Source organism: Carcharodon carcharias, chromosome 19 (genome assembly GCF_017639515.1).
Source record: "Carcharodon carcharias isolate sCarCar2 chromosome 19, sCarCar2.pri, whole genome shotgun sequence".
NCBI lineage: Eukaryota > Metazoa > Chordata > Chondrichthyes > Lamniformes > Lamnidae > Carcharodon > Carcharodon carcharias.
In genome coordinates, this window is record NC_054485.1 from 42,947,744 (window position 1) to 42,963,793 (window position 16,050).

Below are 16,050 nucleotides of genomic sequence, written 5' to 3' on the forward strand. Positions count from 1 at the left end.
TTAAGAAAGCATATGGGATACTTGCCTTTATTAGCCAAGGCGTAGAATACAAGAGCAGGGAGGTTATGCTGGAACTGTGTAAAATGCTGGTTAGACCACAACTGGAGTACTCCTTGCAGTTCCGGTCACCACATTATAGGAAGGATGTGATTGCACTGGAGAGGGTGCAGAGGAGATTTACCAGGATGCTGCCTGGACTGGAGGGTCTGAGCTATGAGGAAAGATTGGATAGGCTGGAGTTGTTTTCCTTGTGCAAATAACCTAGAATTTTTATTTTCTTGACTGTGACTTTAAGAGTAACTGTGGCTTTTAAAAACTACAGTGGCTGCAATTTTAAAAAATGTTCTCTGAAGCAGGAAGAGAAGATCTTCAATGTGGCTGCTCCTTAGAACAAGGTGTGCCAGGTTGGACAATGGTGCCAGAAAGGACATGTCTAAGAGAGAACTGCCTAGCAACGGTGTTTGACTGGCTGCTGACCAGGTGGCCAGAGTTCTGTGATAGTAGTAGCTAGAAGAAGGATCCCAACCTGCCAAGAGGAAAGACCTAAAAATCTCTCTCTCCCTCTCTTCTGTGTTTTTGGCAAAACACCAATAATTCTGCCATAGTAATTAGCTGGCTGTCCCTCACATCTCCGTATCCTGTTTTTTGAGAAATCACTAGTAGAGATGCTAAAAGCAGGTTTTTAACTAGTAAACTACAGACTGGAAGGGCTGAAACATCACCTTGAATCAATGGTACAGGTCTGCAAAGAATTTGAAAGGCCTAAAGCAAAATCAGCTCATCCTATACGCTTGATTGGTGCTATTGAATTGTTTTTTATCCTCACCCTTAAAATCCTTCTTTGTGGTGTGTGTGTGTGTGTCTGTGTGTTTGTGTATAGAGTTAAAAAAGGGGTAGAGTAAGATATAGAGTTGAGTTAGTTGTTCATATTTCTTTTGTTATTGATTAAAAACAATTTGTTTAATAAACAGTTATTTACTTGTTAATTTTACAAACCTGGTGCTTGTTAATCTAAATTAAAATAAATTATACAGTTAGGTAAAACTGAGGCAATTTGGTAGTCTGATTAAGCTTTTCGCATTTGTCATAGCTCGGGGAGCAGTGGGGCTTGATGTTACAGCGCACTATGCCCAGTGAGTGGTGACACTTGGAGCAGCAAAGGTTGAGATGGGACCTGATGGAGATGTATAAGATTATGAGGGGCATAGATAGGGTGGGTAGGAAGGCACCTTTTTCATTTGTAGAGGGGTCAATAACCAGGGGGCATAGGTTAAGGTAAGAGGTAGAAGGCTAAGAAGGGAGTTGAGGAGAAAGTTTTTCACCCAGAAGATAGTGGAGTCTGGAACTCACTGCCTGGAAGGGTGGCTGAGTCAGAAATTCTCGTAACATTTAAGAAGTATTTAGATATTCACTTGCGTTGCCATAGCCTTCAGGGCTATGGAAAATGGGATTAGTGTCGTGAGATCTTTGTTGACTGGCGCAGACACAATGGGCCAAATGGCCTTGTCCTGTGCTGTAAATGTCTATGAGTTTATCTGATCCTTTGTCCGCCTTCAGCACCTGATCCCTTCAGGAGCACAGCGTCACTGGTCACAGATGCTAACGAGATGGGGGTCAGCCCCATCTTAAAAGGTGCTGAGAGCACACAGAGAGAATGACGGAACTCTGTGACACCTGCCCACAACATTCTGGCAGCAATGACAAGCACCTTGAGGTGCAGACATCAGTAATGTGTCCAGGGTGTGTGAGGCCAGACCATCTGAAGGCTGCACAAAGCACAGGGAAGAGGCCTTGGATTGAGACAGCTGCCTTTATCTTGAGCAGAAAGGTTTCACATCTGAGTGACAAGAACACTTAATCAGAACAAGAAGCCATAGGCAGAGAGACATTCTTAGGAGTTTGTTGACAATAGTGAACACTATGTACAAGTGATTAACACCCATGCTCAGGCTGTGCAACTACTTCTTCTTAACTTTCCTAACCCTGTCAATATATCTTGGTGCTCTCCGGAAATCCATAGCAGAGGTGGAGGCAGCCTGTTGACTGCAACGCACTGTCTGTGATGACCTTGGTGGGCGTCCTTTGGAGGGATGAAACCTGGAGGGCCCCAGCCTGTTTTTGAAGTCCTACTGTGAGGCAGTGGCACCCTCCTCGGCCTGTGTAGATGGAGCTGCTGAGGTCACAGGAAGAGGGGATTTGGTTAAGCCGGACACTCCCAGAGTAACCTGGCTGGATGGCCCAGAGTGTGCACCTGCTGATCCTCCTCCCTACGGATGCCCAAGGGCTCCAGGCTGACTCCTTGAGGAGAAGGGGTAACTGGAGTGAGGTTGATCTACCCGGCACCCCACTTACATAGCCACTGTTGGAAGCCAACTGTGGCTTCAGTGACGGGGTTGAGCCATGCAGCAGTGCAGGAGCGACGTCCTGGACCAAGGTCTCCGTTGCAGCCACCATCCTATCAGTGGTGGCCTCATTGTGTTGGCATGCCGGCACTATCAGCTCAGCCTGAAGGCAGACGGACTCCTCCATTGTGTCTTGCAATCTGAGGAGTGCAGTGGACATCCCTTCCTGATCTTCCTGAGCTTGCCTTTGCAACTCCAGCAACTGTGACATGGCCAAGTCCAGAGGCTCGTCATGTGACTCGGACTCAGCAAATTTCTGGCCTCCAGCAGTCCTCTGAGTGCCGGGGACCTGGGAGGTCCCTTCCTCCGCTTGCAGTGGATGAGACAGTGCGATGTGCTCACCAAAATGTGATCCTGAGGCTATTCTAAAGCTAGGTCCCACTGAGGTGTGTGCTGCGCTGTTGGAGGGTGTGGGTGAGCGCCGTGATGGGACTTCAAGGAGAGCGCCTCCAGATTCTTCTTCAGAGGTTTCTTGGGGGTTTGATTGGAGGCCCTAGGTCATGGACTCTGTCGGTTGTTTCCCAGATCTGCCTGCAAAAGCAAGGAGAGATAATTAGTGCATGGCAGTCACCTGTGAAACACAACACATCACTCACGGCATGTTGTCTGATGGATGTTGCATTGCTGGACTCTCTGTTGGTAGAGCACCGCCAACCTCGCTATCAGCACAGGACTGGTCCAGATCGTCGTCAGCCAGCTGGATGGCTCTGTTTTCAAAGTCTGTGAGGACCTTGATTTCAGGCATTCCTCCACTGGTCTGCAACCTCTCCCTCTTGTTGTGTGCCAGCTTGTCCTGCATGAATCGAGATGGAGAGAGTAAGCAGGATATCTGCCAGCCAGATGATAATTATGCCTGGCATCTGTGGATGGTGAGTGGTCCCATGGAAGGGATGGGGGCAATGACGGTGACTGGGAGAGGTGAATGGTTATGTCCCTTGATCTGACAGTGAGTCAAATCCCTGTGGTTGTGTGATGGGTTTGACAGTGTGTGAGTTGAGAGTGATGAGAAGAGTGACTAGCCTGGTGGGACAGAGGAGATCATTCATCCTCTTTTGGCACTGGGTGGCTGTCCTCTTTAGAAGGGCGCTGGTGCTGACCACCACTGCCACCATCTCCCAAGCCTGTTTGGTCACATTGCAGCACATCCTGTGGCCAGAACGGAGGTAGAGGACACCCCGGTGCACCTCCATGGCATTCAAAAGGCATTCCAGTGATGTATTGTTAAACCTGGGGGCTGTAGTTTCTTGCCTTTCGTGGACATCTTCCCTGCAGCAGTTGTGGGCTGGAAGCACGGAGATGTGGTGCATGTGGCTGGACTTTAAATATGGTGCCTGGCATGATGAAGCGGCGACGTGATGACGGGAGGGCGAATGAGACATCGCCTGCCAAGGAAACGGCGTGTTCAATGGGAATGCATAGATACTATGGCAGATTTGGGATGATATAATGTGAAAACTTGCCATTGCAGCCGACAGGTAAACATTGTTTTACCCCCACACTTAGGCTGCACTTAGTGCAAACCTGGGACAATTCTGCCCACTGTCCAAAGTTTGTTAAGTATGCATTTTCCTTTCCTAAACTTTCTAAAATTTACGATACAAAGGGTCCTGTTTTTGTCTTAATTGGTTAAGCCTAGTACAAACAAAAGTAGATATATTAAGTCACTTACAAATTGCTGGCAAATTGGAGTGAAATCCATTAAGTTACAGATAACAAAATCACATAACATTCTGATACCAGGATATAATGGAGTTTAAGGGCATTTCCCTTTGCAATTCTGATTTTAGTTTTTGTTTCAATGATAAAAAGCAACATTTGTAAGATGCTCTGAAGGTAATTTTGATGTTGAGCAATAGCATAAAATGGGTGACATCAGATCACCTGCCCATTATACATCTTTTTAATCAATTTACATTAGCTGCAGCAGAACTGAGATTAGGGGGAAGATGGATAATAATGGCTGATCCAATATCTTCCATTTACAGGACCAGCCATAGTCAAAATCACCCCCTCTATGAATTAAAGAAACACTGTCATCTCTTGAAAGAGGTTTCACACTCTGCTACCATGCTGGTAGTTTGGTTGCCTGGGCAAGTTAGCATCACAACAAATATTAATTATAATTACTACGGGGAAACATGTACAATGCATTGTTTTGACATTCATTTTAACGTGATGTGCTCCAGTCTACAGTGCCCACCCCACTGACTGATTTTACCTGCTGAGCTTCAGAGCTGTACCTCCGTGGCACCACCGGCTTCTCAGCTGTGTGGGTTTTGAGAGAATTTGCATTTTTTGCTGACTATTGGGCTTTCATATGATGTCCACAAGTTTCTAGTACTTTGGCTTCATCCTTCTCTACTTTTGCATTGTCCTCCAGCCCTACAATTGTTCCTCATGCCCCTCCAAATATTTCATTCCATGACTTTGGCCTTCTGCGCATCTTCTCCTCCCTTTACCCCACAACTAATGGATGTTTACCCCACCCAGGCCCCTCTTCTGTTGTTGTTGTTAGGTCATCTTGGAAGAGATTGGGTGTCTTTCCTCTTAGCATGAGCTCTGGCTGAAGGTGAAGATCTTTTTTCAAAGTAGCCTTTATTTACATACTATGTACAGGATTACAAAGCACTGCCACTGTTCATTTCTCAGATTCTCCTCATTCTCTTTTGTGTGACATTGAGCCGTAACTTCCAGGCTCCCCAGCATCGCATTTTGGGGGGTACCACAAAGATGCGCTGGGGAATCACTTTTGGAAGTTCCCAGGTTAGGGTTTGCACGGCAATTGCCCAGAAGTGCACACTTCCTCTGGACAATTGTGCTTCACTGGGAACCATCTGAAAATGTGATTTAAATTGTAAACCTTGGATGGCTCTGCCGGGGTAATAACCAATAGTTACTCAGAAAAAATTAGAACCTCAGACACCCCCAACGCCTCACCAGACCTTGAACCCAGCCCTCTACCCTGGACCTTGGACCCTCCCCCCTAACCCTTGCGGACCTCAACCCAGCACCCCCCCCACCCCCCCGCCGCCAATCCAGACCTCCAACTCTCCTCAATTCACGAGGCTCGGACCGCCACCCCTCCCCGGACCTCTGATATCTCCAGGGCCTTCAAATGCCCCAACTACCCCCCGAACCTCTGGCGTGCGCCCAAGACCTCAGACTTACCCCCAGTCCCTGAACCCACCCTAGACATCAGAAACCCCACACACCCCCCCCACCCCCCACCCTCCCACACCATCCCTCTGGAACTTAGACACCCCCCCACCTCCTCGGACCTCGGATGATCCCCTGCAGACCACTGACCCCGCCCCCCCCAACCACTTCCCCGACCTCAGATCATCTCCTCCCGAATGTCCGACACCTCGGCATTTCCCCGGACCCCGGATGCCCCAACCTCCCCCAAACCTCAGACACCCCCTTGGTCCTCCAACAGCCCTACTCCCCCACTCCAGACATTGGACTCCCTCCCCCCACCACTCCCCTGGACCACCAAACTCCCTCCAGGACCTTGAACCCCATCCCAGATCTTTGACCCCCTCCATGGCCTCCAGCCCCCATGAACCTCCAAGCACCCCTTTCCCGGGAACTCCGACACCCAACCACCCACCCCTCCTGGAGTTCCGACTCGCCCCCCCCACCCCCCCCCCCAGATCTTGGAGCCCCCTCTGGATATCTGAGGAGTTTTTCAATACGGGCCCCAAGCAGTTCCAGTGAACAGAAGGGTTGGCGTAATTTTCAAGACCCAGTAAGTGTGCATTTATTTTTTCTAATTTCTGCGGGCCAGTACTTTCCAATGCTAGTTGGAAGTTAAGGCCCATTATTATTACATAGCTCCTTACACACATGCTCAGTAGCTATTGTGAGAATAGGTCTACAAGTAACCCTTTACACCACTCTCTAGAATTCCGTGCTGATGGCTTTCTGCATCTCCCTCCGCCTCGGTTTCTTTTAGCTTTTCCTTAATAAACCTTTTTGATCAAGCTTTTGATCAGCCTGCCTAATATTGCTTACTTTAGTTTAGCATCTTTTCAGGCAATGTGGATAAAAATTTGAAATAGTGTCACAGGATCTTTTACATTCACCTGAAGAGACAGATGGCGCCTTGGTCTAACATCTCAAGGATCCACAAGATGGTCCCTCCAACAACGCAGTACTCCCTCATTACTGCACTGAAGTGTCAACCTTAATTTTTTTGTGCACAAGTACTTGAGTGCAACTTGAACCTTGAACCTTGTGATTCAGTGGCAAGAGAACTATCAACTGAGCCACAGCTGGCGCTCAAAAAAGCTTCCAACACTTCTTGCAGCCACAGGACTAAGCCACAATATTAAGAGGCACAGGCTGTGTTTAAGTAGCATCAACCACTAATGATATCAGGCTCCCTGTGCAGCCAATGGATATCATGTAGGGCTGGCGACATGTAGCAATCATTTGCAACACCACAATGAATGGGGACAGATTAACCACATAACACAATCACCATGCTTATTCTGGGAATTATCCAATTTAAATTCCAGTGGGTCAGTGTGATCTTTATGATGGCTCTCACACATAGTCACACAGGCACAATGAACTAAATGGCCGTTATGATTCTTTCTGTTTCAGTGGTTGAATGCCACCAACTAAGATGAAAAAAGCCACATTGAAATTCAACTGCACAACACCTGAATTAATTGCAACAAAGTGGTGAAAGCGTTAGTGTCGCATGGGATGGTGATTTAACATTGTGCAAAAAAAAATTCTATTGAATTGCGACAAAACTTACAAATAAACCATCCCTATGCTTTTTATGCTGTGTGCTGTACCAAGTAAATTAAGCAGCAGTGTAGAAGGGAGTATATTGAGGACAAGTGCCTTGAACTCAGCACATGCTGTCCTCTACAGTCAAACTATTGTCCTCGGCTATAAGCTGCTGTATGGCCACCAGTTGAATGCAGTGATTTGATTAGACAGCAGGTTTACTTTGTTGAGAAAAGCGTATTTTGAAGTATGTGTGACTGGAAACAGCTTAGTGGTCTTTGTGGTCAGGACGTTGGAGGTTCCAATATATAGCAGAAGCTTATTTAAACCACGGGAGCTGATAAAACACGGCATTGCCTCTTGTACATTTCTTTTGCAACTCGTCCACTGTGACCTTGAATCAAAAACACATATCACTAATATGACACAAACATCAAGCCCCAGATTTTTGCTCCTGGGTTGGATGCACAGACTGGAGAATTCCTGGCTCTGCAAGCTCGACCTTTAAAAAATGTCTGCCCAAACTTCCGATTTTCAGTTCCGGGGAGAGTGGGAGTCTATCAGATGCGCCCACACTGTTGACCCATGACCAGATCCCTCACAGCTGCACACTGTCACAGCAAAACAGTATGAGTAGAGGGAGGAAACTAATAAGGCTGTCAGTGGTCATGGAGCCCAGCATGTCTCCTTGGAGTCGCAGCCACCACATACATGGCACCAAACATTTGCACAGCGCTAGTTTCTCCATCTTACTTCATCAGTAATCATTGATGTAATGGTGAAAATGGTTAGTGCATGCAGACACACAAAGGTGAATGAGAGCATTGAAATCTGAATGACTCACAATCCTTTACACCTTACATTCTCAGAATGAAAAAGCAGTAAAAACTGTGAAGTAAGAGTACTGGTCTGAACTGGTCTTGTGTACCTTAAAATGGAACACCAGAAAAATGAGAAATAAGAGTACTGGTCCAAACGGTGTTTTTCCTTCTGGGTTTTAATTGATGGAATGTCACAGAGAGGACTTGTGGGAAAGGATGGGTCCAGCGGCCCCACGCTTCTCTGACCAGGACCTTCATGTTTTAGTGGAAGAGGCCAGCCCCCTATCCTGCTGGCTGCTGTAATGCCCTTGCAGCAGCCAAGTCACTGTTTGAGGAAAGGGTGAATCTGAAGGCAATCTCTTCCTTAATCCAGGCTTATTCCTAAAATGACAGAGTAACTCTTTTAAGTACAAACCCATTTCCATCTGTTGTCAGATGAAGTTACATTGTTTCATAGTTTGCCATTGTGAGATTTGAACTCTTGATCTTGGGGTTACAAACCCAGTACCATAAACACTTGGCTATTTAGGCCAAGCCAAAATGACAGAGTAAAGGCACAAATTCCTCCTGTTTCCCCCTATGCCCTGTGCGAACTGGTTTTATACACTTGCAATCATTCCCTAATCTTTCCCCAATTGGTGGCAGCTGCTCTCAATTACAAACTTAAAGCACGTACTCCATTGCAGCATGATTCCAACAAAATAAACAAAAATGCCTGGATTCAAATTGCGACTGCAGTGAGCGCAGCAGGGGGCCATCAGTGCTCATGGTTTCAGTGCAGGAAAAGGTTCAATGACCTGCTGTGCTCCAGCAAGCTCATCCATATAGAGCTTCAAGGGAAGTGTCATATCTGCATGCTGCAGCTAAGGTATGAAACATGATACATTGCACTGCCTCAGCTTGGAGGTTTGTATGTGTACACAGCTCACGTAGATGTGCACAGAACACATGTGAATGAGCACTATGATGCACAGACCAGTGAAGAGCAATATCCCTCCATGCGCTTTGTATCAGGTTTACTTAAATTCATGTTGTTGCTGTCAGAAAGGGCGAAGAATGCCATGGAGATAGCTCGGGCTGGGGCTGGGTCAGCCTGAATGGGATGTATCCGTACCGTGGAACAGATGGCACTGGAGATTGCCAGGGTGCCTGAACAGCTGTCTCTTGGTGATGGTGAATTTCCATTAGCAGGTGATAAAGATGATGTTGATGCCACCTTGGCAAATGGAGGTAATGGTAGAGGTTATGATGTCACTTCTCTGAGCAGACTGGGGCATTGGCAAGAGAAGAAGTGCAATGATGGGGGTCAAAAGGGCAGCACAAGCATGGTTAAGGCAATGGCGTGCAGCAGAGCGTGCTTTCACAATGTGAAGGGCTGTACCTAAATAACTCCTCTTGTGTCTCATACCGGTCACAGCTCTCTGCCTCACTGTCCCCACCCACATACCCCTCTCCCAGCCCTGGGTCAAATCATAACTCAGGCATCAAGAGGAGGAAGAGGTGTCTGAAGAGGAAGCATCACAACATACTAGTCCACACTCAACTAACTCAGACACAAGCACTTTGGAGGGATGTAGTCCGTGTGTGTCGAGTAAGTGGCACAGGGTGAAAGTCACCACACCAGAGTGCAGGAGGGGGTGTCAGAGTCAGAGATATCTGTGCACAGACCCCTTGGAAGATGGAGGGAAATCATGATGATGCTCCAATGGGCAGGAACGTGGAGCCTCAGGATTCACCTTTCGGGGCACAATATTGGGATAATCAGCAGCAAATGCGGGGACATCTGGCAGAGCTCCCTGAGGCAGCAGGAGCTCTTGGACTGCACACGAACACCACATTGTCCCAGGGCTCAACCACATGAGCTCTGGCCATGATAAATTGGCCATTTTCATGGAGAGATACGTGCATCAACACTCAGAGTGGATGCAAGAGCAGCTACCTGGCTAGGAAAGGGTGCAAGCCTCCCACAGTAGCCTGGATCAGTCCATTCATACATGAGGAGCTGAGTACTCTTAATGGGCCAGTCATACTATTGGCACAACAGTTGCTGGAATGGATGACCGCTGTGCATCAGGAGTCTGAAGGTCAGACCAGGGCTGTGCAGGTCACTGAGGAGGATGAAGGTACCGAGACCTCCTCAGCACCTTCATCTTCTGCCACCTTCTCACCCCTCCTCCAGAGCTCTTGTCTGCTGTAAATGGGCCAGTGACCATGACTGTCCATGCAGATATGCAGAAGCTGCAGTCTGAAGGATGTCCCCAGTGGATGCCTGCAACATGGAGCAAGTCGCTGTGCTCCTCATTGCTGTTTAGACAGAGAAGTGAGTAGCCAACATCTGCCTCCTCCAAGGAAACATGGAGCGGGGTTGGGGGGAGACTTCATAGGACTGTGTGACACCATCTTGCCTAGAGCACTCTAGGGTTCACCATGGTTACACTTTTCACATGGTATATAGCACACTTGAGCACTTCTTGAATACATTTACATTTGTACGTGACTCAATGTGTGTTTGTACAAAAAGAATAATAACATTATGAAGGTGGCTGTTACCAGTAATATTGAGGGCATCATTCTGAGGTCCATCTCGACATACCATTAACAGGATCAAGGTTATCGGCTGATGTGTAATACTTTGGAGAGCTTTTACCTTCTCTGCTGTGTCACATAAGGCTCCAGTGTTCAAAGTCTCTAGAACTGAGACGCTCCTTGTATCTTCTGAGCTTGAATTTAAGGGATGCTCAGTGATCAGACTCCATGAACAAGTGCTGGGCAGAGAGTGCATCTCAGGCATGAGTGTTGGGTGCAAGGCATTCATCTGCACTGCAGTGTTACACATTGACCGAGCTGTAGGCATCACAGCTCGAGAGGCCGTGTACCGAGCACGTAATGTTGGCCATCTGCTGTGCCCACTACTTTGGCTGCATTTGCACTCCAGGTGTCACAGGAAGTGCTTTGTGTGGTAGGCAGAGATATATGGAAGCCAGGAATGTTACATGTGCGGCCCACATCAGAAACTGGACCATTGTCCAAAATGGATAGTGCGCAAGTTCTTTCAAAGTGCTTTTGTTGCAGTTATGGGCTCCTCATGCAAAAAATGCCTTATCTGCATGTTTACTGCGACATACAATCCTATCAGTGATTTTAGGATTTGAAGTCTGATGTGTCACTCTCAGCATTGTGGGCATGGCTTGATTATGAATAATTTGGCAACATGGGCCTCCATTTAGAGTCATTGATGTTCATGTGAGGGGGCCATTGCAATATGATGAGGCCCATGTATATTGTGGTGAGGGTTTCAGTCTTATGAATGTGACTGAGACCAACTCATTGATGTTTATTCTCTCTCCCGTAGGGGATGGGAAGTCCCTTGAGTAATTCTGGAGACAATGTACAAAGTTCTTTAACAAAAATTGCTGGAAAAACTCAGCTGGTCTGACAGCAACGTTAACTCTGTCTTTCTCTCCACAGATGCTGTCAGGCCTGCTGAGTTTTTCCAGCAATTTTTGTCAGTCTTTCAGATTTCCAGCATCCACAGTATTTTTCTTTTACACAAGGTTGTTAATATGGAAGTATGTCACCAGAGTCTGGCTGATGGCAATTGTGATCTCAGAAGACTTTATGTGTATCTATTTTGAACAATGACCTTTCTGGCGATGATCCCTCCTACACAGCTTCAACTCTGGTTACATGGTCATGCCTCCCTGATGCTCTCCCATTGGTGGCCTCCTCACCCTCAACCATTTTGGAAACTTTCAAATGTACAGCGGCTTCCTTATCATCATCATCTTCCTCATAGTCCTCCTCCTCAGAGGGTGGAGCTCTGCCCATGGTGTCATCATCATCGATTTGTAGGCCCCTCCACTGTACAAAGTTGTATAGCATGCAACACACTACTACTATTCTTGATACACTTGCTGTGGTATATTGCAGAGATCCACGTGAGCAATAGAAGCACTTGAAGCATATCCTTCGAAAGCCAGTTGCCTGCTCAATGATGGTACTTCTGGTGATGATGTAGCTGCTGTTGTAGTTGGACTGTGCCTCCATTTCTGAGCTCTTGAAGGGAATAAATATCCAAGTTCTAACGGGGCAACCCTTGTCCCCTAGGATCAGACCATGGATCAGCTTTGGGGGCTGAAATAGCTGAGGGAGTTGGGAACTCCTTAGCACAAAGGCAGCTGCCAGGAACTTTGCACACACTTGAAGGGAGATCTTCTTGTGGCCACAAACCACCTGCAAGTTGATTGAGTGGAAGGACCTCTGGTTGAAAAACGTGTCTGCATGTTGAATTGGAACATTGGTGTAATCGGTAACACCCAGCACCTGAGGGAAGCCCGCTAATTGGGAAAAGGCCGTGGCTTTCTGCAAGTGAGATGTCAAATCTATAGGGAAATTAATATAATCTGCTACATGAGGCAACAGGGAATTAGTCACTGCCTTAATGGAGCTGTGTGCTGCAGACTGGGATATACCGGACAGATCTCCTGATGATTCCTGGAAAGCTGCTGAGGCATAGAAATTGATAGCGACAGTTACCGTCACAGCCAATGGCAGGCCATCGAGATCAATGAATTGTGGCTCGAGTTGCTGCTGGATCATGCAATACATGTCTGCCACCACCTCACAGCTTACTCTCAGTCAACTTTGGCACTGGTTCTTCCTCATGTTGAGTTAGGATATCCTAGGCCTGTACACCCTCCCTACAAGGTAGTACCTTGTTGTCCTGCCTCTCCTCCTCCTCCTTCCTGATGTGCGGGCATCAACCTTTCCCTCCTGACCTTCTGCCCCACCTCTGGCCTCTGGCTGTTCACCGTGACTGGCTTCTATGGCCTCTCTGCCATGCCCATCTTCTATGTTCCTTCGCGCAAAGCACAAATGTGCTTTTCTTCAGCATTAAGTTCTTCCTGGCACCTGGGTGCACAATGCAGCATGGGCAAAAACAATTGCCCTGCAAGACCAGGAATCCCACCGTCTTACACCCTAGGGTTAAGTGAAAACAGTTGGAACTAAAGTTTTAATGCAAATTCTGCATGGGTAGCCTACTTCTCCTGGCACTCCAAAGAAATACGCTAAGTTCAGACCTGCTCTTACCAGGTCCAATTTGCACACTTCGGGATCCACATTCCTAAGCTACCAAGATCCGAGGAGAGTGAAGGCAAATGATGACTTACATGGCCAGCTGCCTCCATAAAACATGTATGCGTGAAACGTGAAAATGGGAAATGCTGTGTCCAGGGCTAGTAATTATGACTCTCGCGCAGTTCTGCTATTTTTGCCATGACAGAGAGACTCCCTGTTATGGAAAAAATCTGGGCACAGGAATAGCATTTTTTTTAAATGTAATATTAACCATAAACAACTAAAATATCTACCACATAATGAATATTGAAATCGCTCCCCGGTAAAGTTATTTTGATCTCTATGGCCAGGATTTTCCCGTCGGCAAGCAGTCCACCTAATCCTACCGCCCACGTAAAATGGCGGCGCACCCTGATTGGGAGCGCCGATGGGAGGTGTGCCTTTGCGTGCCCGCTCTTCAACTTCACCCCTGACGGGGGCCAATTCTGCCCTATGTGTTTAATATGATTTGCACAGCTTAATCTGTACTGCATAAACATTTTTACTTTTGGTTTTATTCTTAGCTTTGGAAGCAAGAAGCAGACATTAGCTTGCATATTGCCTTTCAATGCCCTCCAAACTTTATCCATTATACATACAGACGTTCATAGGACCTTGAATAAAAAGCTCCTTACTCAATTTGCTGGAAAATAATTTGCAGTGAGAATCAAGAAATTCGTGACAATGCAAAACACTAATGTACTTGCATCAACAGTGACTCCCATCCTGCATTATTAGACTGATAAAAGGGCATAAAGCTATTTAAGATCCTTAATAATTGAAAAGGAACAAATCCAAAAGCAATGTATTGCATCTATCTGAGCAAGAGGACAAAAAGAATATTATCATTGTTACAAAGCGGAAGTTTAGGACAAACGTCTTCAAATATTTTTTCACACAAGACCATCAAACACTGAAATATGTTGCAAAAGATGGTTGGGTCAGAACACTAAGCTAGTTTAAGTAACAGTCAGGAGCTGTAATATACTGATGGCAAAGTTGGTGCTCTGAAAAAGTGGTGCTAAATGGGCCAGGAGGCCTTTTTCATCAACGTTACTTGCAATCATATGAAGTATCATTTTGGAGTTCAAGTGATGTGATGAATAATAAAAATGTCTATACTTGGCTGGCCTATACTATTCAACAAAAAGCTTTCAGATCTCTTGCGATAAAGATTTCAGGCAATGTTACAATAATTTAGAGGAGGAATTATATTTAAAATGGGCTGACTGAACTTTTCCATCATAGCCCTTTGCCTCAGCAACACAGAGAACTCACCAATAACATAAAAAAAATTAGCTACTGGATTTACCTTACATTGCCTGAAAGAAGCCCAAGGGTACATTGGAATATAAAGCGAAGCCTTGAACATTAAGTGAAAAATTATGCAACTTGGATCATTTAACTTTGTTCAGGCAAGTTTTTTCTTATTAATTCATGGGATATGGGTGTCACTGGCTAGGCCAACATTTATTGCCCATTCCTAATTGCCCTTGAGAAGGTGGTGGTGAGCAGATTTCTTAAACCACTGCAGCCCATGTGGTGTAGATACACCCACAGTGCTGTCAGGGAGGGAGTTTCAGTGTTTTGACACAGTGACAGTAATATATTTCCAAGTCAGGATGGTGAATGGCTTGGAGGGGAATTTGCAGGTGGTGGTGTTCCCATCTATCTGTTGCCCTTGTCCTCCTAGATGGTAGTGGTCATGGGTTTGGAAGGAGCCTTCCTGCAGTGCATCTTGTACATGGTACACCTTGCTGCTACAGTGCCTCTGTGGTGGAGGGAGTGAATGTTTATGGATAGAGTGCCAATCAAGTAGGTTGCTTTGTCCTGGATGGTGTCAAGCTCCTAGAGTGTAGTTGGAGCTGTACTTATTCAGGCAAATGGAGAATATTCCATCACACTCCTGACTTGTGCCTTGTAGATGGTGGACAGGCTTCGGGGAAGTCAGGAGGTGAGTTACTCACCACGGATTCCTAACTTCTGACTTGCTCTTATAGCCACAGTTTTTGAAAGGTTAGTCGAGTTCAGTTTCTGGTCAACGGTAACCCCAGGAAATTGATAGTGGGGGTTTCAGTGATGGTATTTCTATTGAATGTCAAGGGTTCTCTCTCATTGGTCATTGCCTGACACTTGTGTGACACGAATGTTACTGGCCACTTATCAGTCCCCCTAAACCTGGATATTGTCCAGGTCTTGCTGCATTTGGACATGTACTGTTTCAGTATCTGAGGAGCTGATGGTGCTAAACATTGTGCAATCATCAGCGAACGTCGCCACTTTTGACGTGATGATGGAAGATGGTTGGGCCTAGGAAGTTACCCTGAGGAACCCTTGCAGTAATATCTTGGAATTGAAATGATTGATCTCCAACAACCACAACAATCTTCCTTTGTGCTAGATATGACTCCAACCAGCAGAGTTTTCCCCTTGATTCCCAATGACTCCAGTTTTGCTAGGGCTCCTTGATGCCACACTCGGTCAAATGCTGCCTTGATGTCAAGGGCAGTCACTCTCACCTCACCTCTGGAGTTCAATTGTTTTATTCATTTTGAACCAAGGCTGTAATGAGGTCAGGAGCTGAGTGGCCCTGGTGGAACCCAAACTTAGTGTCTGTGAGCAGGTTATTGCTAAGCAGGTGCCACTTGATAGCACTGTTGATGATTCCTTCCATTTTTTTACTGATGATCGAGAGTGGACGGATAGGGCGGTAACTGGCCAAGTTGAATTTGTCCTGCTTTTTGTATGCAGGACATATCTGGGCAATTTTCCACATTGTCAGATAAATGCCAGTGTTGTAGCTGTACTGGAACAGCTTGGCTAGGGGTGCAGCAAGTTCTGGAGTACTATTGCTGGAATATTGTCAGGGCCCATAGCTTTGCAGTATCCAGTGCCCTCAGCCACTTCTTGATGTCATCCATTCGGCACTCCTGGCTGAAGATGGTTGCAAATGCTTAAGCCTTAGC

At 46.5% G+C, this 16,050-nt stretch overlaps 1 protein-coding gene across 1 annotated transcript; it reads right to left on the bottom strand.

Moving 5' to 3' along the window:
• Positions 1–11,629: 11,629 nt before the first annotated feature.
• LOC121291182 (putative nuclease HARBI1) lies at positions 11,630–12,574 on the bottom strand. The gene has a single exon (XM_041212273.1). It carries the CDS (start codon positions 12,572–12,574, stop codon positions 11,630–11,632), a length of 945 nt encoding a protein of 314 aa, XP_041068207.1.
• Positions 12,575–16,050: the final 3,476 nt, after the last annotated feature.

Coding starts and splice junctions, on each gene's coding strand:
- LOC121291182 (XM_041212273.1), bottom strand. CDS start 12,574: ATGTATTGCATGATCCAGCAGCAACTCGAGCCACAATTCATTGATCTC.